Genomic DNA, 21,511 nt, shown 5'->3' on the forward strand with positions numbered 1-21,511 from the left:
TCATGGAGCAAAGGTAAACAATATATTAATGGTGTGTTGAAAGACAAAGCATTATTGCAGGTAGGGTGTTAATGGACTGAAAACTGAACAGCCACAAGTGCAAACATGAAAAAATAACAGTGGGTAGGCAAGCTCCCTACTGGTATTTTATGTGAAAAGAGGTGCCTTCCAGTAAGGGCTTGTTTACAAGCCACGTCCGGGAAGCCTTTTGGTGACCTCTTTAAAGGAAAACACAAAGTTCAGCATCAAGCTTCCAGATGAATCAATGTTCACAGATCAACTGTAATCCTTAAAAACATATTTGACAAAAAATAGAAGCACTCTCTTAACAGAAGAAAAATCCTACTTTGTATTGTATTAAATACTTATTTTTATTCTTTAAACCTAGCTGTATGGTGATGTCAAATTTTGAAGAGCAGAAAGTAAGTGAAGATGAAGAACCCCCAACTGAACAAGACAGGAGGAAGAAGCTTGTGAGTAGATTTTTTGCAATGTCAGAGAGAGTTTGTGCTGTTAGAAGGTATTAACTGAAAGGAGTAAGGATTTAATAGAAATAAAGACTTTACACTTTTACAAATGCTAAAAATGTTACTGGATTTTTTTTTAGGTGTTTTGTCTTCTTCCCAATTTTCTCCCCTTGTCCCATCATGTACTTCATTTGGTATGACTTATGGCCCCATGGGCATCCATCATCATCTGGGCTTTAGTCACGCATAAGCCTTGACAGTGAGTGTCATGAGGCTAACGGGGATGTTGCAGGTCAGTTAAATCTGTATTTTGCTGAAAGGCAACACATCCTAGCTCAAATTAGTTAACTCAGCACAGATTGAAGATGGGACTTTCTTGGAATATGTAGCTCAGCTACTAATTCAGAGTCATATAGTCATTTACAGCACAGAAGGAGGCCATTCGGCCCATCAACCCCATGCCGGCTCTCCATGGAGCTGTACAGTCAGTCTCACTCCCCGGCTCGATCCCTGTAGCCCTGCAAATCTCTTTCAACTGGCCATCCAACTTCCTCATGAAGTCACTGATTGTCTCCACTTCCACCACCCTTGTGGGCAGTGAGTTCCAGGTCATTAACACCCACTGCTTAAAAATGTGCTTCCTCATATTCCCCCGTATAACCTTACTGAGCCATCAGGGGAGATTTTACAGTGTAAGGTTTTAAAAGCAAGACTTTAGATACCTGGTTTACCAAGATTACAGTATGTTAGTGTATTGAGAGTTTACCCAATCACATGTTACAATGTCGTCTTTTCATTATCATTCCCCATATTCAGTGAGTTTCCAACCTTGGTTCAACTGCACGATACAACAGTAGTGGGCTGGATTTTATTTTCCTGCCACTGGAAGCAGCAGCGGGCGAAAAAATGGCACTTCAGCGCAGCAGCTCATTTAAATATGCAGGGCCGCCGCCCCTCCCCCATCACGTGGTGGGGCAGCCACGACGATGTCATGAACGGCATCAGCTGTCTGTGCGCAGGTGCATGTGCCATTTTTGAAGGGCTGGCAGCCCTGCTCGGAGAATGCAGAATGGCCCCCGTTACTCCCCCCCCCCCCCCCCCTCCAAATTAAAAGGAAATGTCCCCCCCACCCCCCGTCCAATTCACTGAAATTGCAGGGTTGACCTATTCTCCTCCCCACCCCCAAAGTGCAGAGGTCACCCCTTCCCCCACCCTCCTCCACACTAAAAATGCAGATTTGACTCAGTTCCCTCCTTCCCCCCGGCCACTACACTAAAAATGCTTTGATTTGCCCCCCTCCCCTTCCCCACCTCAGTGGCGCCAACTTTCCTTGTACGGGAAAGTGAAGGCGTGAGTGCTGCCCATCACACTGAAGATCCGGATCCTACAGTAAGATCGCGGGGTATTGCATTTAAATGTATGCATAAAGTTAATTCAAATATTTAAAGTCGGGTCCTGTCACCGAGTGGCAGGGGGACCACCATGCAGCCTTGCCACTGCCGGGATGATCGGGCCCAGCAATCCTGGCATTGGGCTTCTTGGCGGGGTGCTGTGATCTTCCGGTACCCCTCCCACGACGGAGCCCGACGTCAGGAACTCAACAAAATTCAGCCCAGTGATTCTCCACTCAGAAGGTATATTTATGCTGGACCATTCTTAACTCTGGACCTCCAGATGCTCAGATTAAGATAAGCCAAAGACAAAAGCATGAGAATAGGTTGTTTGGTTCTCCAGTCAGTCATAGAATGCTGCACGCCATAAGCAAATTTCAAATGCAGAAGAATATATATGTTATTCATTAGAAAAACTATGTTCCTGGCAATGGATAGATCTAAATTTATTGTACCTGATGTAGGGATTTGGGCAGTTGGCATTCGTTTTGCTATATACCTTTTTTCTTGCTGTCAAAGCAAAATGACTTTTGACTACGGCTGGGTCTTATATATTTGAAATCCGGCTTTCTGTAGTTGTGAATTATTTGTGGTACCTTATGTATTGCAATCATTAATGAAGCCTTGAAACAAGGAACATGGATTTGTAAAGGGTAACTCATATCTAACAAACCTAGCTGAATTTTTTGAGGAGAAAACTAGCATTGTTGAAAAGAGAGTGTCTACAGATATTATTCATATGGACTTTCAGAAGGCATTTGATAAGAATTCATGTAAGAGACTGCTAACAGAAGTGAGAGAACATGAAATTGGAGACAACCTCCAATTGGAGGCAGAAAATTAGGAAGTGACTTTGGAAGACAGAAGAAGCAAAGATTAAGAAGTGTACAGCACAGGAATTTGGCAGTGTTAAAGGCAATATCTATTTAAATGCAAGAGTATAGAAAATAAAGCTGATGAGTTGAGGGTACAGATTGACACATGACAACACAATATTGTTGGTACAATGGGAACTTGGCTTAAGGAGGGGCAAGAGTGGCAGCTCAACATCCCTGGATAGGTTTTCAGGCAGAGAGGGAGATAAAAAGGAGGGGGTGTAGCATTGAGGAGGGATGATAAAGGAATCATCAAACAAGGCCATATTTTACTGATCGAGCTGGCCGAGTCCTAAAGGACATAGCTGCTAGACTGGGACTACGAGGGGTGGTGAGGGAACCAACACGAGGGAAAAACATACTTGACCTCGTCCTCACCAATCAGCCTGCCGCAGATGCTTCTGTCCATGACTGTATTGGTAGGAGTGACCACTGCACAGTCCTTGTGGAGACGAAGTCCCGCCTTCACATTGAGGATACCGTCCATCGTGTTGTCTGGTACTATCACCGTGCTAAATGGGATCGATTTCGAACAGATCTTGCAATGCAAAACTGGGCATCCATGAGGCGCTGTGGGCCATCAGCAGCAGCAGAATTGTACTCAACCACAATCTGTAACCTCATGGCCCGGCATATCCCCCACTCTACCATTACCATCAAGTCAGGAGACCAACCCTGGTTCAATGAAGAGTGCAGGAAGGCATGCCAGGAGCAGCACCAGGCATACCTCAAAATGAGGTGTCAACCTGGTGAAGCTACAACACAGGACTATCTGTGTGCCAAACTGCGTAAGCAGCATGCGATAGATAGAGCTAAGCGATCCCATAACCACCGGATCAGATCGAAGCTCTGCAGTCCTGCCACATCCAGCCGTGAATGGTGGTGGACAATTAAATAACTAACTGGACGAGATGGCTCCACAAATATCGCCAACCTCAATGATGGGGGAGCCCAGCACATCAGTGCGAAAGGTAAGGCTGAAGCATTTGCAACAATCTTCAGCCAGAAGTGCCAAGTTGATGATCCATCTCGGCCTCCTCCTGAAGTCCCCAGCATCACAGATGCCAGACTTCAGCCAATTCGATTCACTCCGCGTGATATCAAGAAACGACTGAAGGCACTGGATACTGCAAAAGCTATGGGCCCAGACAATATTCCAGCAATAGTACTGAAGACCTGTGCTCCAGTACTTGCCGCGCCCCTAGCCAAGCTGTTCCGGTACAACTACAACACTGGCATCTACCCTGCAATGTGGAAAATTGCCCAGGTATGTCCTGTACACAAAAAGCAGGACAAGTCCAACCCTGCCAATTACCGCCCCATCAGCCTACTCTCAATCATCAGTAAAGTGATGGAAGGTGTCATCAACAGTGCCATCAAGCGGCATTTGCTTAGCAATAACCTGCTCAGTGACGCTCAGTTTGGGTTCTGCCAGGGCCACTCAGCTCCTGACCTCATTACAGCCTTGGTTCAAACATGGACAAAAGAGCTGAACTCGTGAGGTGAGAGTGACTGCCCTTGACATCAAGGCAGCATTTGTCCGAGTATGGCATCAAGGAGCCCAAGCAAAACTGAGGTCAATGGGAATTGGGGGGGGAACCCTCCGCTGGCTGGAGTCAAACCTAGCGCAAAGGAAGATGGTTGTGGTTGTTGGAGGTCAATCATCTGAGCTCCAGGACATCACTGCAGAAGTTACTCAGGGTAGTGTCCTAGGCCCAACCATCTTCAGCTGCTTCATCAGTGACCTTCCTTCAATCATAAGATCAGAAGTGAGGATGTTCGCTGATGATTGCACAATGTTCAGCACCATTCGTGACTCCTCAGATACTGAAGCAGTCCGTGTAGAAATGCAGCAAGACCTGGACAATATCCATGCTTGGGCTGATAAGTGGCAAGTAACATTCGCGCCACACAAGTGCCAGGTAATGACCATCTCCAACAAGAGAGAATCGAACCAAATCCCCTTGACATGCAACGGCATTACCATCGCTGCATCCCCCACTATCAACATCCTAGGGGCTACCATTGAACAGAAACTGAACTGGAGTAGCCATATAAATACCGTGGCTACAAGAGCAGGTCAGAGGCTAGGAATCCTGCGGTAACTCACCTCCTGCCTCCCCAAAGCCTGTCCACCATCTACAAGGCACAAGTCAGGAGTGTGATAGAATACTCTCCACTTGCCTGCCTGGGTGCAGCTCCAACAACACTCAAGAAGCTCGACACTATCCAGGACAAAGCAGCCCGCTTGATTGGCACCCCATCTACAAACATTCACTCCATCCACCACCGACGCACAGTGGCAGCAGTGTGTACCATCTACAAGATGCACTGCAGCAATGCACCAAGGATCCTTCGACAGCACCTTCCAAACCCGCGACCTCCACCAACTAGAAGGACAAGGGCAGCAAATGCATGGGAACACCACCACCTGCAAGTTCCCCTCCAAGTCACACACCGTCCTGACTTGGAACTATATTGCCATTCCTTCACTGTCGCTGGGTCAAAATCCTGGAACTCCCTTCCTAACAGCACTGTGGGTATACCTACCCCAAATGGACTACAGCGGTTCAAGAAGGCAGCTCACCACCACCTTCTCAAGGGCAATTAGGGATGGGCAATAAATGCTGGCCTAGCCAGCGACGCCCACATCGTTGAATGAATTAGAAAAAAATATGGGTGGAGCTCGGACATAAAAAAGGGGCAGCCACATTACTAGGAGTGTACTATAGAACCCCAAATAGTGAGAGGGAGATAGAAGAACAAATATGTAGGCAAATTTCTGAGTGCAAAAACTATAGGGCAAAAATAGTTGGAGATTTCAACTACCCCAATATCAACTGGGATGCAGTGTGAAGAGCACAGAGGGGATGAAGCTTTTTTAGCCAGCACGTAACAAGCCCAACAAGAGGGGCACAATTCTAGATTTAGTCTTCGTTATGAAGCTGAGCAAGTGGATGAGGTAACAGTGGGTGACCATTTTGGAGATAGTGACCATAATACAGTTAGTTTTAGCATAATCCTGGAAAAGGACAGAGATAAAAAAGGAGCAAAGGTTCTAAATTGGAGGAAGGCAAATTTTACGAAACTGAGAGGTGACCTGGCGAAAGTAGACTGGATACAGCTACTTGAAGGAAAATGAGTGGCAAACCAGTGGGAGGCATTCAAAAGTGAGATACTACAGACACAGTGTAGGCATGTCCCCACAAAGAGTACTGCCAAATCTAGAACTTCCTGGTTATCTCGAAGATTACAGGGTAAGGTAAAGCAGAAAAAGAAAGCTTATGATGATCACAAATATCTTAATACTTTAGAAAGCCTAGAGGAGTGTGGAAAGTGCAGGGGTGAAGTAAAAAGGAAATTAGAAAAGCAAAGAGAGGGCATGAAAAATTATTGGGAGATGAAAGCAAGGAAAACCCTAAGATGTTTTATCAGTACATTAAGAGCAAGAGGATAACTAAGGAAAAGGTAGGGCCTATCAGAGATGTACAAGGGAACTTATGCGTGGATGCAGAAGATGTGAGCAGGGTTCTTAATGAGTTTTTGTCTCTATCTTCACAAAGGAGAGGGTTGATGCAGATGATCAAATGATGCAAAGAGGAGGAGTGTGAAATATGAGATGCGATAAGCATAATGAAAGTGGATAAATCACCAGGACTGGATGGATTGCATCCCAGGTTGTTAAAGGAAGTCAGGGAGGAAATAGCGGATGCGCTGAGGATCATCTTCAAATCTTCACTAGATACAGGCGAGGTACCAGATGATTGGTGGTCTGCCAACATTGTACCATTGTTTATAAAGAGTGCGAGGGACAGGCCAAATAATTGTAGGCCAGTCAGTCTGACCTCGGTGGTGGGTAAATTGTTGGAATCAATTCTGTGGATTAACTGCTGTTAGAAAGGCACTGATAAATCAGGGACAGTCAGTATTAATTTGTTAAGGGAAGGTCATGTCTTACGAACTTAATTGAGTTTTTTGAGGATGTGACTGGGAGGATTGATGAGGGTAGTGCAGTGGATGTGGTCTACATGGATTTTAGTAAGGCATTTGACAAGGTGTCACATGGCAGACTGGTCAGTAAAATGAAAACCCATGGGATACAGGGGAATGTGGCAGGTTAGATCTAGAATTGGCTCATGGACAGGAAACAAAGGGTAGTCGGCGACGGATGTTTTTGCAAATGGAATGCGGTTTCCAGGGTGTTCCTCAGGGCTCAGTGTTGAATCCCTTGCTGTTTGTGGTATATATTAATGATTTGGACTTAAATGTGGGAGACGTGATTGGGAAATTTGCTGATGACACAAAAATTGGCTGTGTAGTTAACAGTGAAGAGCATAGTCGTAGACTCCAGAATGATATCAATGGTTTGGTTGAGTGGGCAGGAAAGTGGCAAATGGATTTCAGCCCAGAGAAGTGTGAGTTAATGCATTTGGGGAGGGCAAATAAAGCAAGCAATACACAATAAATGGGAGGATATTGAGAGGGGTGGAAGAAGTGAAAGACTTTGGAGTGCATGTCCACAGTTCCCCGAAGGTGGCAGGACAGGTAGATAAAGTGGTGAAGAAAACATATGGAATGCTTTCCTTTATTGGCCAAGGTATAGAATACAAAAACAGGGATGTGATGCTGGAACTGTACAAAACGCTGGTGAGGCCACGGTTGGAGTATTGTGTACAGTTCTGGTCACCACATTACAGAAAGGACATAATCCCTCTGGAGAGAGTACAGAGGAGATTTACAAGAATGTTGCCAGGGCTTGAAGGTTGTAGCTATGAGGAAAGATTGGATCGGCTAGGGTTGTTTTCCTTAGAACAGAGGAGGCTGAGGGATACAGAATTATGAGGGGCCTAGATAGAGTAGACTGGAAGGACCTGTTTCCCCTAGCGAAGTGATCAATTACCAGGGGCACAGACTTAAGGTGATTGGTAGAAGGGTTAGACGGGACATGAGGAAAAGCTTTTTCACCCAGAGGGTGGTGGGTGTCTGGAATTTGCTGCCAGGAATGGTGGTGGAGGCAGAAACCCTCAATTCTTTTAAAAGGTACCTGGACATGTACCTGAAGTGCTCTAACCTGCAAGGCCATGGACCAGGTGCTGGAAGGTGGGATTAGATTAGGCGGCTAGTTTTTTCCAGCCAGCATGGACATGATGGGCTGATTGGCCTCCTTCTGTGTCATAATTGTTCTATGGTTTTATGGTTCTAACCTGTTGACATGGATAGGCAAAGCATAGTGAGACTGGATATGTACTCCAATTGACAAGATATGACTCGTGGTTTTCCCCAGGAATATGTACTGGGGTTTCAGCTTCTCACAATATTTATAAATGACTTAGATGAAGGAATAGAGAGCTGTATATCCAAGTTTGCTGATGGAACCAAGTTAGGTGACACAGGAAATAGTTTAGATGATAATAGAAAGAGACATTGATAAACTTAAGTGAGTGGGCAAAACTGTGGCAGATGGGAAAAGCAAAATACTGGAAATCTGAAATAAAAATAGAAAATGCTGGAAATACTCAACAGGTCTGGCAGCATCTGTGGGGAGAGAACCAGTGTTATTGTTTCAGATTTATGACTTTTCATTAGAACTGGGAAACGTTAGAGAAAATTTTAGCTTAAGGAACACAATTGTTGAGGCCATTGAAGATATGTTGTCAGGCTGCACTGCATGTGGATATGTGCCGAAGGAATAGAGAATAGTCATTGTAATACCAATTTTTTTTAAAGGAGACAGACCTATCTGGATAATTACACGTCAGTCAGCTTAACATCTGTGATGGGAGAAGTTTAGTTTTTAATTAAGGATGAAATTTCTAAACAATGAGAAAATAGAAGTAGGATTTTAACAAAAGGCAATTGTACTTGGCAAACCTCACATAATTCTTTGAGGAGGTAACAGACTTTGTAGCTGAGGGAAATGCAGTAAATGTAGTGTACGTGGATATTAGGAAAGCCTTTGACATGGTATCACATGTCAAGTTACTCAATGATTAATGTTGCGGCCAGGTGAGAAAGAGGGCTCTGGTTCCCTTTCAGCCTTCACCTGGTCTTAGTGTAACAGGGTTTTATTTTTAAACACACTGTTTTTTTTAGCTCCCCCTTGGTGAATCCTTGTTCACCGCTTTCCAATGATACGGCAAAGAAACCAGCACAAACATACTACCTTAGGTATAAAGAAGAAAAGTTGACATTTATTAAACTTAAACCCAACCTGTAATTCGGTTAATGCCTACGGTACACAATGTGCCCACGCTAGCATCCACACGCAATACACACATGCAGATAGAGACAGAAATAAAACAGAAGAAATAAAGTGGAAAAGTTTGAGGCAATATCTGAGGAGGTTTTTTGTGTTACGGTTCTTCGAGCACACTGTAGAGTCCTTGATTGTAGGTAAATCTTGCTTTTCATTGGGGCCCAGTATTCTGCTTAAACCTTGTTTGCTGTAGGAGACTTTTCTCTCTTGGGGTTCATGTGTCTTCAGTGGATTCAGAGGCTTTTAAGAAAGAGATGGGAGCAGGCAGCCAGGAGAGATCTTCTCAGTCCAGGAGCATTCTGCTTTTTTTCCTAAACTGTTAGTAGAAATTCAAAAAGCTCAGGTTGCCCAGCAAGTTAGTCATGTGACTAGCTGGTTTGATCATGTCCGTTTGTGTATTCGGCTATCTTAGCAGTCAACCTGTAATGCGAGCTTCCCCACCTTCAACGTCTGGTGATCAAAAGTCCATTGTAGGTTGAATGTGTCAGGGAATGGCTGCTTTGTCCTTCCAAACACTGTGTGTTAATATGCAAGACTGCATTTGTTGACAATGCGATCGGTAGGTGGCGCTGTTTTGGCACATGCGCAAATACAGCATGTGCCACTAAAACGTCACAGCTTGCGACTGTAGCAGCTGCCAGGACTAAAGATGGCGCTGCTCAAAGAATCACAGAGGCAACCTAACGAACACGTGGCAGCATACAATGGCCGGAGTGAGAGAGTGGAACGGGCCGGGGACAGCAGCGCGTGGGGCGGGGAGACCAGCGCGGGGAGAGCAGCGGTGATGATAGAGAGGGGGGGGGGAAAGAGGGAGGGAGGGGGGGGTGCTGAAGGAAGGAGGGAGGGAGGGGGGGAAAGAAGGAGGGAGGGGGGGGAAAGAAGGAGGGAGGGAGGGGGTGCTGAAGGAAGGAGGGAGGGAGGGGGGGGAAAAAAGTCTCTTCGACTTGCCACGCTTTAGCCCCGCCTTTATGGTTGCCCGCCAGCTCTGGCGATCGCTGGCAACTGACTCCCGTGACTTGTAATCAATATCACAGGACTTCATGTCACGTTTGCAGACATCTTTAAAGCAGAGACATGGACGGCCGGTGGGTCTGATACCAGTGACGAGCTCGCTGTACAATGTGTCCTTGGGGATCCTGCCATCTAAGTGGAGCTTTGAACAGGCAGGCATATGTTTAGGAAGTTCAGGAAGGCTATTAAGGGACCACATGGGATACATGAGATGAGATAAGAAACACAGAATGCACTCCATTGAAACGTTACAAAAACGAAAGTGACTGTTTAGATGGAAGGTTGTTCGCTGGACTGCAGCACATGTACTGTCTGCACACAGCAACTTACAACAGGGACTGGAGCACATGCAGTGCCCCAGACAATGGAAATGTTTCAGAGCAATTTACAACAGGGACTGGAGCACATGCAGTGCCCCAGACAATGGAAATATTTTCAGAGCAACTTACCTTGGAACAATCTCCTCTGTCTAATAAAAATGAAGCAAATCTCCAAAACAACTAAATAATTGAGATAAAATGCCCGACGAAACCTCTCCTCCTCCCACTTTCAAAAACTCGCACCGAAGCTTTGACGCATGCGTGAATATCGGAAGACGTCATCTGCGCATGCGCAAACTGGTCCTGGCAAGCTGGACCGCAGCGCATGCGCAGAGAGCAGGAGACTGTCTGCGCATGTGCGCACCGCAGCATAGCCTGATGACGTCAGCGCTGGCAAGCGTTGTCATGAATCACTTTGAATATGCAAATGTCTTTTCCAGCCCCCGCTAATCTATTTAATGAGTCCTTTCTTCACTCCAGTAACAGTTTAAAATCAATGTTCATGACACAATTAATGTGCCTCATTCTAAGCAGGTGGGGGCCTAGCATGACATTAAACAGAATGGAATTAAAGGGAGGACACAAACCGGATTAAAAATTGTTTGGAAGGGAGAAAACGGATTGTAGGAGTTCAGGACAGTTTTTCAAAGTGACCACAGTGCTCCACAGAGTTCAGTTCTAGAGCCACTTCTGTTCACAATGCATATCAGTAATTTGGATAAAGTTCTTGAGGATGTGGTAAAATTTGTAAATGATACCAAAATATGAGGTGTAATTAATTGTATAGAAGATCAAAGAAAGCTGCAAAGGGATTTTGATAAGGTGGAAGAATAAGCTAAGAAAGTGGCAGATGGAATTCTGTGTGAAGTGATGCATTTTTTTTTAAAGCAATAATTATATTCTGATTGAGAGTAGGCTTAGTACTGTGAAAGAGCAGATTGAATGGGGGTTACAGATTCATAAGACATTAAAGCCAGCACTTCATTTGATATGGCTGTAAAAAAAAAAGCTCATGGATTTGTAGGTTTTATCACATATCAAAAGCCAAGAGTTGATGCCAAGTCTGTGTAGAACCTTATTGCGAACTCTGTTAAGAGTACCATGTTCAGTATTGGGCTCCATTCTATAGGAAAGATATTGCTTTCGAGAGGTAAAATGTAAATGTACTAAGATTCTGCCTGGGATAAGAAAATAGAAAAACTTGGGGGAAAAAATTCATTGTTACTACATAATCTGCGTTATTTTAAAGTGTTATAAATTATAAAAGAATGGGACAGGATAGGTGGAAGCAGACTTGAGGGATCTGGAATGAGAGGCACTTGATACCAGATTAAATGTAAGAAACTTAGCACAACAGAAACTGCTTTACACAGAGAGTTGTGAGGCTGTGTTGCAGTATTATTGGTTCAGGCAAAACTATGTCAATGTTCAAGATTAGATTGGAGAGGTGGATGAAGAGATATGATTAGAATCGTGTATTTTCTCACATGGAGGGAAAACACCAACATGGACTGGTTAGGCCAAATAGTCTGTATCCATGTTGTAACTTCTGTGCATCGATATGTGCAGTGGCTCTACATAATTCACTTACACATGTCGAACTAAAGTGATTAATTGACAATGTGTTATGAAACTCTATTCAATGTTGTGTTAATTTTCTGAAGATGGATGTTCCCAGAGTTTTCATTCTGCTACAGGTGTGTGCTGTTTCTTGGAGATTATTCATTGTGTTGCTCAGAAGAGAAATGATATACCAATAATATAAACAGTAATCTAGATTTTAGTAGCTTAATATAATTTGACATCCAGTCATTAAGGTAAGCAGGGCTTTTAAAGGTTGTACAGCTCGCTTTTCTCGTGATATTCATGAATTAGGATCAAATCTGGTAACAGAAGCATTTATCAAGTATCCAGAAAAGTAATATTAGTTACTTTATGTTCATTATTTCCAATATTAAGGAGAGGTTCATCTGGCAAAAATTTCTTCAATAATTTCTGTTTTTAATCTGTTCATAATTTGAAAACTACAGCTAAACAGTACAATTTCCTGCGTTGGAAGATCATGCTCATTCTTCTTCTTGGGCCTCCTTGTCTCGAGAGACAATGGGTAAGCGCCTAGAGGTGGTCAGTGGTTTGTGGAGCAGCGCCTGGAGTGGCTGTAAAGGCCAATTCTAGAGTGACAGGCTCTTCCACAGGTGCTGCAGATAAAATTGGTTGTCGGGGCTGTTACACAGTTGGCTCTCTCCTTACACTTCTGTCTCTTTTCCTGCCAACTGCTCAGTCTCTCCAACTCGCCACTCTTTAGCCCCGCCTTTATGGCTGTCTGCCAGCTCTGGCGATCACTGGCAACTGACTCCCACGACTTGTGGTCAATGTCACAGGATGTCATGTCGCATTTGCAGACGTCTTTAAAGCGGAGACATGGACGGCTAGTGGGTCTGATACCAGTGACGAGCTCATTGTGCAATGCGTCCTTGGGGATCCTGCCATCTTCCATGCGGCTCACATGGCCAAGCCATCTCAAGCGCCGCTGGCTCAGTAGGGTGCATACGCTGGGGATGTTGGCCGCCTCGAGGACTTCTGTGTTGGAGATACAGTCCTGCCACCTGTTGCCAAGGATTCTTCAGAGGCAGCAAAGATGGAATGAGTTGAGACGTCGCTATTGGCTGACATACGTTGTCCAGGCCTCGCTGCTGTAGAGCAAGGTACTGAGGACACAGGCTTGATACACTCGGACTTTTGAGTTCTGTGTCAGTGTACCATTTTCCCACACCCTCTTGGCCAGTCTGGACATATCAGCAGATGCTTTCCCACGCGCTTGTTGATTTCTGCATCGAGAGACAGGTTACTGGTGATAGTTGAGCCTAGGTAGGTGAACTCTTGAACCACTTCCAGAGCGTGGTTGCCGATATTGATGGATGGAGCATTTCTGACGTCCTGTCCCATGATGTTCGTTTTCTTGAGGCTGATGGTTAGGCCAAATTCGTTGCAGGCAGCTGCAATCTTGTCAATGAGTCTCTGCAGACACTCTTCTGTGTGGGTTGTTAATGCAGCATCGTCAGCAAAGAGGAGTTCCCTGATGAGGACTTTCCGTACTTTGGTCTTCGCTTTAAGATGGGCAAGGTTGAACAAACTGCCATCTGATCTTGTGTGGAGGAAAATTCAGAATTTCTTAACCACAGAATTTCTTATTCACAGCTGTTACATAAGTTTCTAAATTCACTTGAAAAAGCCCTTCAAAACACTCCTGCAGGGGATGTAGAGACCAAGTGAGCCCACATCAGAAATGCCATCTATGACTCAGCAATGACCACCTATGGTAAACGTGAGAAGCAGAATGCAGACTGGTTTCAATCTCACTTTGAAGAGCTGGAACCTGTCATAGCCGCTAAGCACACTGCACTGTTGAACTACAAGAAGGCCCCCAGCGAGTTAACATCCGTAGCACTTAAAGTAGCCAGAAGTGCTGCACAAAGAACAGCCAGGCGCTGTGCAAATGACTACTGGCAACACCTATGCAGTCGTATTCAGCTGGCTTCCCGACACCGGAAACATCAGAGGAATGTTTGATAGCATTAAGAGAGCTTTTGAGCCAACCATCAAGAAGATCGCCCCCCCACCTCAAGTCAAAATCAGGGGAAGCGATCACTGACCAACGCAAGCAAATGGACCACTGGGTGGAGCACGGCCGAGAACTGTACTCCAGGGAAAATGTTGTCACTGATACCGCCCTCAATGCAGCCCAGTCTCTGCCAGTCATGGATAAGCTGGACGAACAGCCAACAAAATTGGAACTCAGTGATGCCATTGATTCTCTAACCAGTGGAAAAGTCCATTGAAAGGACGGCATTACCCCTTAAATAATCAAGAGTGCCAAGCCTGCTATACTCTCAGCACTCCATGAACTGCTTTGCCTGTGCTGGGATGAGGGAGCAGTACCACAGGACATGCGCAATGCCAATATCATCACCCTCTATTAGAACAAGGGTGACCGCGGTGACTGCAACAATGGAATCTCCCTGCTCAGCATCGTGGGGAGTCTTTGCTCGAGTCATTTGAAACAGACTCCAGAAGCTGGCTGAGCGTGTCTACCCTGAGGCACAGTGTGGCTTTCGAGCGGAGAGAGGCACCATTGACATGCTGTTCTCCCTTCGCCAGCTACAGGAGAAATGCCGTGAACAACAGATGCCCCTCTACATTGCTTTCATAGATCTCACCAAAGCCTTTGACCTCGTCAGCAAATATGGTCTCTTCAGACTACTAGCAAAGATCGCATGTCCACCAAAGCTACTAATTATCATCACCTCATTCCATGACAATATGAATGGCACAATTCAGCATAGCGGTGCCTCATCAAACCCCTTTCCTATCCAGAGTGGCGTGAAACATAGAAAATTGGAGCAGGAATAGGCCATTCGGCCGTTCAAGCCTGCTCCGCCATTCATTATGATCATGGCTGATCATCCAACTCAGTAGCCTGTTCCAGCTTTCGCCCCATACCCTTTGATTCCTTCAGACCCAAGAGCTATATCTAACTCCTTCTTGAAACAATCAATGTTTTGGCCTCAACTGCTTTCTGTGATAGCGAATTCCACAGGCTCACCACTCTCTGGGTGAAGAAATTTCTTCTCATCTCAGTCCTGAATGGTTTACCCCGTATCCTTAGACTATGACCCCTGGTTCTGCACTCCCCCACCATTGGGAACATCCTTCCTGCATCTACCCTGTCAAGTCCTGTTCGAATTTTATCGGTTTCTATGAGATCGTCACTCACTCTTTTGAACTCCAGCGAATATAATCCTAACCAGCTCAATCTCTCCTCATATGTCAGTCCTGCCATCCCAGGAATCAGTCTGGTAAACCTTTGCTGCACTCCCTCTACAGCAAGAACATCTTTCCTCAGATAAGGAGACCAAAACTGCATTCAATATTCTCGGTGTGGCCTTACCAAGGCCCTGTATGATTGCAGCAAGACATTCCTGCTTCTGTACTCGAATCCTCTCGCTATGAAGGCCAACATACCACAGGGCTGTGTTCACGTGCTCATTATTTTTGGTAAAATTAGACTGTCAGTCATTTCAGAAGTATGATGCTGCAGCTTTTGTGAGACTTGGCCTTGTTCTTTTCCTGTATATCTGGCCCAATGAGTTTAATTAGTCAGTCTGGGACCAACGTGTTCATTATATCCCACTCCAGGACTTGAGCACAAAACTCAAAGCTGACATTCCAATGCAGTATTGAGGGAGTGCTACACTGCCCTCTTTAGGATGAGGTATTAAACTGAGGCCCCATCTGCCCTGTCAGGTAGGAGTACAAGATTCCATGGTGCTATTTTGCAGAAGAGCGGGGGAATTATATCCGGTGTCCTGACCAATACTCATCCCTCAATCAACATCACAAAAACAAATTATCTAGTCATTATCAAATTGCTGTTTGTGGGAGTTTGTAACATTTCCAACATTACAACAGTGACTACACTTCAAAAAAGTACATCATTGGCTGAAAAGCACTTTGGGATGTCCTGTTGTCATGAAAGGCGCTCTATAATTGCAAGTCTGCCTTTTTTTATATAAACAACTTTGCCATTATCAAAGGCTTGGTTTCCATTCAATATTATGAATGACTTTTCTAGTTACGAGAGATGCAGTCATCGACTGCCTTTTGTTTCAGTACAGCTACAGTCGTGGTCCCATGCCTTTAAACTAAAAATTGGGGGTGGTGGGGGGAGGAAAAACTTATAAGTCAGAAAGAAAAGTCACAGCCATAGGGCAGTGTAACGATTTGGGTAAAGATAAATAGAGTGTGACAGGAAGGGGCAGAGAGTTTAACAGTAATCGTGAATCAGTGAATAAGGTCAAATCTGGTTTAAAAGAAAAAGGTAAGTTCAAATTAAAGGCACTTTTTCTGAATGCATGAAGCATTCATAACCAGATAGATGAATTAAATGCTTAAATAGAAACAAATGCGTTTGATCTAAACCCATTACTGAGACGTGATTGCATGGTGACCAACGGTGGGAACTAAATTTCGCGTGTACTTGACACTTCAAAAAGAGAGACAACATGTAAAAGGGGTGGAGATAGCCCTGGGAGAAGTGTATAGATCCTCTAACATTAGCTATACTGTTGGACAAAATATTAATCAAGAAATAACATGAACTTGGAACAGAGGTAATCCAATAATCATGAGGGAATTTAATCTTCATTGCTCACCAATGCTCGGTTTGGGTTCTGCCAGGACCACTTGACTTCAGCCCTCGTTATAGCCTTGATCCAAGCATGAACAAAAGACCTGAATTCCATAAGTGAGTTGAGAGTGACTGCTATTGACATCAAAGTAGCATTTGACTAAGTGTGACATCAAAGAGCCCTAGTAAAATTGAAACCAGTGGGGATCAAGGGGAAAACTCTCCATTATAATAACTAAAAGCAAAAATTGCTGGAAATACTCAGCAGGTCTGGCAGCATCTGTGGAGAGAGAAGCAGAGTTAACGTTTCAGGTCAGTGACCTTTCATCATGGTATGGAGTCATACCTAGTACAAAGGAAGATGGTTGTGGTTGTTGGAGACCAATCATCTCAGCCTCAGGACATCACTGGTGAAGTTCCTCAGGGTAGTGTTCTCGGTCCAACCATCTTCAGCTGCTTCATTCATGACCTTCCCTCCATCATCAGGTCAGGAGTTCACTGATGATTGCAGAATGTTCTGTTTCATTTGCAAGTCCTCAAATATGAAGCAGTACATACCCACATGCAGCAAGACCTGGACAACATTCAGGCTTGGGCTGCTAAGTCGCATTCATGCCACATAAGTGCCAGGCAGTGACCATCTCCAACAAGAGAAAGTACAGCCACCATCCCTTGACATTCAATGGCATGACCATCGTCTAATACCCCACCATCAATATCCTGGGGGTCATCATTGTTCAGAATCTTAACTCGACCAGCCACATAAATACTGTGACTAAAAGAGGCTGGGTATTTTATGGCAAGTGATTCCCGAAAGCCTGTCCACCATCTATAAGGCATGATTCAGAAGTGTGATGGAATGCTCTCTACTTGTCTGGATGAGTGCAACCAACAGCAATCAAAAAGCTTGACACCATCCAGGACAAAGCAGCTCACTTGATTCATACCTCATCCACCACCTTAAACATTCACTGCTTTCACCACTGACTCAAAGTGGCAGGAGTATGTGCCATCTACAAGATGTTGGGGTAATGCTGGAATCCATTAACTTAGAAAATGATATTATTAAGCAGAGTCAGCATGGTTTTATGAAAAGCAAACCTTGTTTGGCAAATCTATTAGAATTTTTTGAGGGTGTAACTAGCAAGGCAGATAGAGGGGATTGAGAGGATGTAGTATATTTGGATTTTCAAAATATATTCAGTAAGGTGCCACATGAAAGATTGATGCACAAGATAAGGGCTCATGGGGTTGTGGGTAATATATTAGCATGAATAGAGGATTGAATGAAAGACAGAAAGCAGAGTAGGAGTTAATGAGTCATTTTTAGATTGGCAAGCTGTTACTAGTTGGGTGCCGCAAGGATTAGTGCTGGGGCCTCAGCTATTCACAATCTATACAAATGAATTTGTTAACAATCTATATAAATGACTTAAGAATTGCTGAAAATAGAGACATGTAGTCAAAGCTTTTCGTCTTGCACTCATCAGATGGTGTTGCCATGGGATCCCTGCTAAGCCCAGCTCTCGCAAACACCTTTGTTGGGATCCATGAGAAACGTGTCTTTGAGTGAATGACACCTAACCTCCTACCTCTTGCATATTTCCGATATGTCGATGATACTTTTGCTATATTTGAATCCATAGCTGCAAACAGTGATTTCCTTGCACGTCTTAATGGGCTCCAATCTGTGCTCAAATTCACCTTTGATACACAGGGCCTGTTTTGTGCAGACAGAAAAAACATGTACACACATTGGACCTGTTTCAGCTGAACAAAATAAGTGACAGCCATTCGCTGGTACATTCCTCAGGGCAATGTCTTGACCAATCAAAGTCAAACTACCTGGTTTAAATGTCAAACAAAGCTTGCCAACCAATCAGCAATCTTTTCTCATGCAGTATAAGTTGTTTTCCCTTACATTGGTTATTCTTGCATATTGTCCTGATGAGTGCAAGACGAAAAGCTTTGATAACATGTCTCTATTTTCAGCAATTCTCAAGTTCTGTACTACCAAACGACTATAAATGACTCAGTTAAAGGGACTAAATGTCATATGTGCAAGTTTGTTGATGATACAAAGCTAGGTGGGAAAGTAAGCTGTGAGAAAGACACGAGGAGTCTGCAAAGGGTTGTAGGTAGGTTAAGTGAGTGGACAAGAACTTGAAAATTGGAGTATAATGTGGGGAAATCTGAAGTTATTCACCTTGGTAGGAAGAATAGGAAAACTGCATTTTTTTAAATGGCGAGAAACTATTAAATGTTAAATTAATAGAGGGATTTGGGTGTCCTTGACACGAAGCATAGGAAGTTAACATGCAGATACAGCAAGCAGTTAGGAAGACAAATGTTGACCTTTATTGCAAGGAGGTTGGAGTACAAGAGTAAGGAAGTCTTGGTGCAGTTGTTCAGGGCTTTGGTTGAGCATCAGTTATATTTATTAAATTAGATGCATATGTATAAGCCCGAAAATCATAATTGCAATTGAATGTCCCTGACACATTGTTTTACACAAACCTAATTTCAAATTGTTGTAAAATACATATGGTTCTGACTTAGTTCGAGCATTTTTTCTAAGAAGAAAATGCAATCAAAATGCAAGTACGATTAATGACCACATTGTTTATTGCTAACCTGTCAAAAAGCAATCTAAGTGGATATAATTAGACTGAAGTACTGTTTCATCATTGTTCTTTACCCCAGTATTGTTCCTGCTCAAAGAGCATTTTAAAGGCATTCATCACCCAAGCTAATCTATCAACTAAAAAGAGGCTTCCAACACTTTTCACTGAAGCTCCATACATCCAAGGCAGTATTATTCTTCACTTCATTTCAAGAGCATATTCTGATTAGAGAAAGGAACCTAGTAAGTTTGACTTTGTGATGAAAAGGGTGCTGAAGATCTTTTTGGTCAAGGGATGCTATTAATGAGAAAGTATTAGAAAGTGGGAAGATAAGAACATGAAGAGCTAGCTGAGATTTCCATCACTGTGACATAGTAATATTCCATAGTGCAGGGAATAGAGGTAAAAAAATGAAATTAAAGTTTCTTTATCTGAATGCACAAAGCATCCGTAATAAGATAGATGAACTAGTGGCACGAATAGAGGTAAATGATCTAGATCTAATTGCCATTACTGAGACATGGTTACAAGGAGATCAAGGTTGGGAAATGAATATTCCAGGGTACACAGTATTTCAGAGAAACAGACAGAATGGCAAAGGAGGAGGGGTAGCCCTGATAGGAAAGGATGACAGAAGGACATTAATAAGAAGGGACATGTCCTCAGAAAATCATGAAGTAGAATCACTTTGGGTGGAAATTTGGAATAGCAGGAGTCAGAAAACTCTGGTGGGAGTAGTTTACAAGCCCCCTAACAGCAGTTATATTATTGGACAGAACATTAAACAGGAAATTTTTGAAGCTTGTAACAAAGGTAATGTATTAATTGTAGGAAACTTTAATCTGCATGTAGACTGGGGCAATCAAATTGGCAATAGTGGTATAGAAGATGAATTTGTGGAATGTTTTTGTGACAATTTATTGGAGCAATATGTTGTAGAACCGACAAGGGATAAAGCTATCTTAGATCTCGTATTGTGTAATGAAACAGGGTTAATTAGCAATTTTGTAGTAAAAGATCCATTGGGAATTAGTGATCATAATACCATTGAATTTCATGTTAAGTTTGAAAGTGACACATTTTAATCACAAACAAGAATCTGAAACTTAAACAAAATTTGATGAGGAGAACTGGCTAAGGCTAATTAGGTAAATAGACTAAAAGGTATGGTGGTAAATGAACAGTGGAAATTATTTCAAGAAACAATTCAAAGGGTTCAACATAAGTATATTCCGTTCAAAAACAAAAGCTCGTCAAGAAAGACCCATCCTTGGCTCACTCAGGAAGTTCAGGAGAGTATTCGACTAAAAAAAGAGGCTTACAATGTAAAGAATAGTAGCAAGTCTGAGGATTTGAAACCAGCGAAGGGTAGCATGGATAGAGGGGTGGTTGACAGAAAGCAGAGAGTGGGCATAAATGGAGCATTTTCAAGTTGACAGGCAGTGAATAGTGGGGTGCCGCAGGGATCAGTGCTGGGGCCTCAGCTATTTACATTCTATATTAATGACTTGAATGAAGAGACAGAGAGCAATATATCTATGTTTGCTGATGATACAAAGGTAGGTAGAAAGGTAAGCTGCGGGGAGGACATAGAGAGGCTGCAAAGAGATATAGACAGGTTAAGTGAGTGGGCAACAAGATGGCAAACGGAGTATAAATAAGGGAAGTGTGCAGTTGCTCACTTTGGTCGTAAAAATTGAAAAGCAGAATCTTAAAAGGTGTATAACAGGTAAGGCAGATGAACTTAGAGCTTGGATTAGTACTTGGAACTATGATGTTGTTGCTATTTCAGAGACTTGGTTGAGGCAAGGACAGGATTGGCAGCTAAAAGTTCCAGGATTTAGAAGCTTCAGGTGGGATAGAGGGGGATGTAAAAGGGGTGGGGGAGTTGCATTATTGGTTAAGGAGAATATCACAGCTGTACTGCGGGAGGACACCTCGGAGGGGTCATGCAGCGAGGCAATATGGGTGGAGCTCAGGAATAGGAAGGGTGCAGTCACAATGTGGGGGGTTTTCTACAGGCCTCCCAACAGCCAGCAGGAGGCAGAGGAGCAGATATGTAGACAGATTTTTGAAAGATGTAAAGGTAACAGGGTTGTAGTGGTGGGTGATTTTAACTTCCCCTATACTGACTGGGACTTACTTAGTGCTAGGGGCTTGCATGGGGCTGAATTTGTAAGGAGCATCCAGGAGGGCTTCTTGAAACAATATGTAGATAGTCCAACTAGGGATGGGGCCGTACTAGACCTGGTATTGGGGAATGTGCCCGGCCAGGTTGTCGAAGTTTCAGTAGGGGAGCATTTTGGGAACAGTGACCATAATCCCATAAGTTTTAAGGTACTTGTGGATAAGGATAAGAGTAGTCCTCGGGTGAAGGTGC

General features: G+C 43.8%; 1 protein-coding gene across 4 annotated transcripts in view; it reads left to right on the plus strand.

Annotated features, from left to right (window-relative positions):
* ipo11 (importin 11) overlaps nt 1–21,511 on the plus strand; it is an 837,351-nt gene that overhangs the window by 668,203 nt on the left and 147,637 nt on the right. For all 4 annotated transcript variants that reach the window (XM_068034109.1, XM_068034083.1, XM_068034101.1 and 1 more), the window contains one exon: nt 389–473. In XM_068034109.1, coding sequence (XP_067890210.1) covers nt 389–473 — 85 coding nt within the window. The remainder of the gene's footprint in view (nt 1–388; nt 474–21,511) is intronic.

Source organism: Heterodontus francisci, chromosome 1, assembly GCF_036365525.1.
Source record: "Heterodontus francisci isolate sHetFra1 chromosome 1, sHetFra1.hap1, whole genome shotgun sequence".
NCBI lineage: Eukaryota > Metazoa > Chordata > Chondrichthyes > Heterodontiformes > Heterodontidae > Heterodontus > Heterodontus francisci.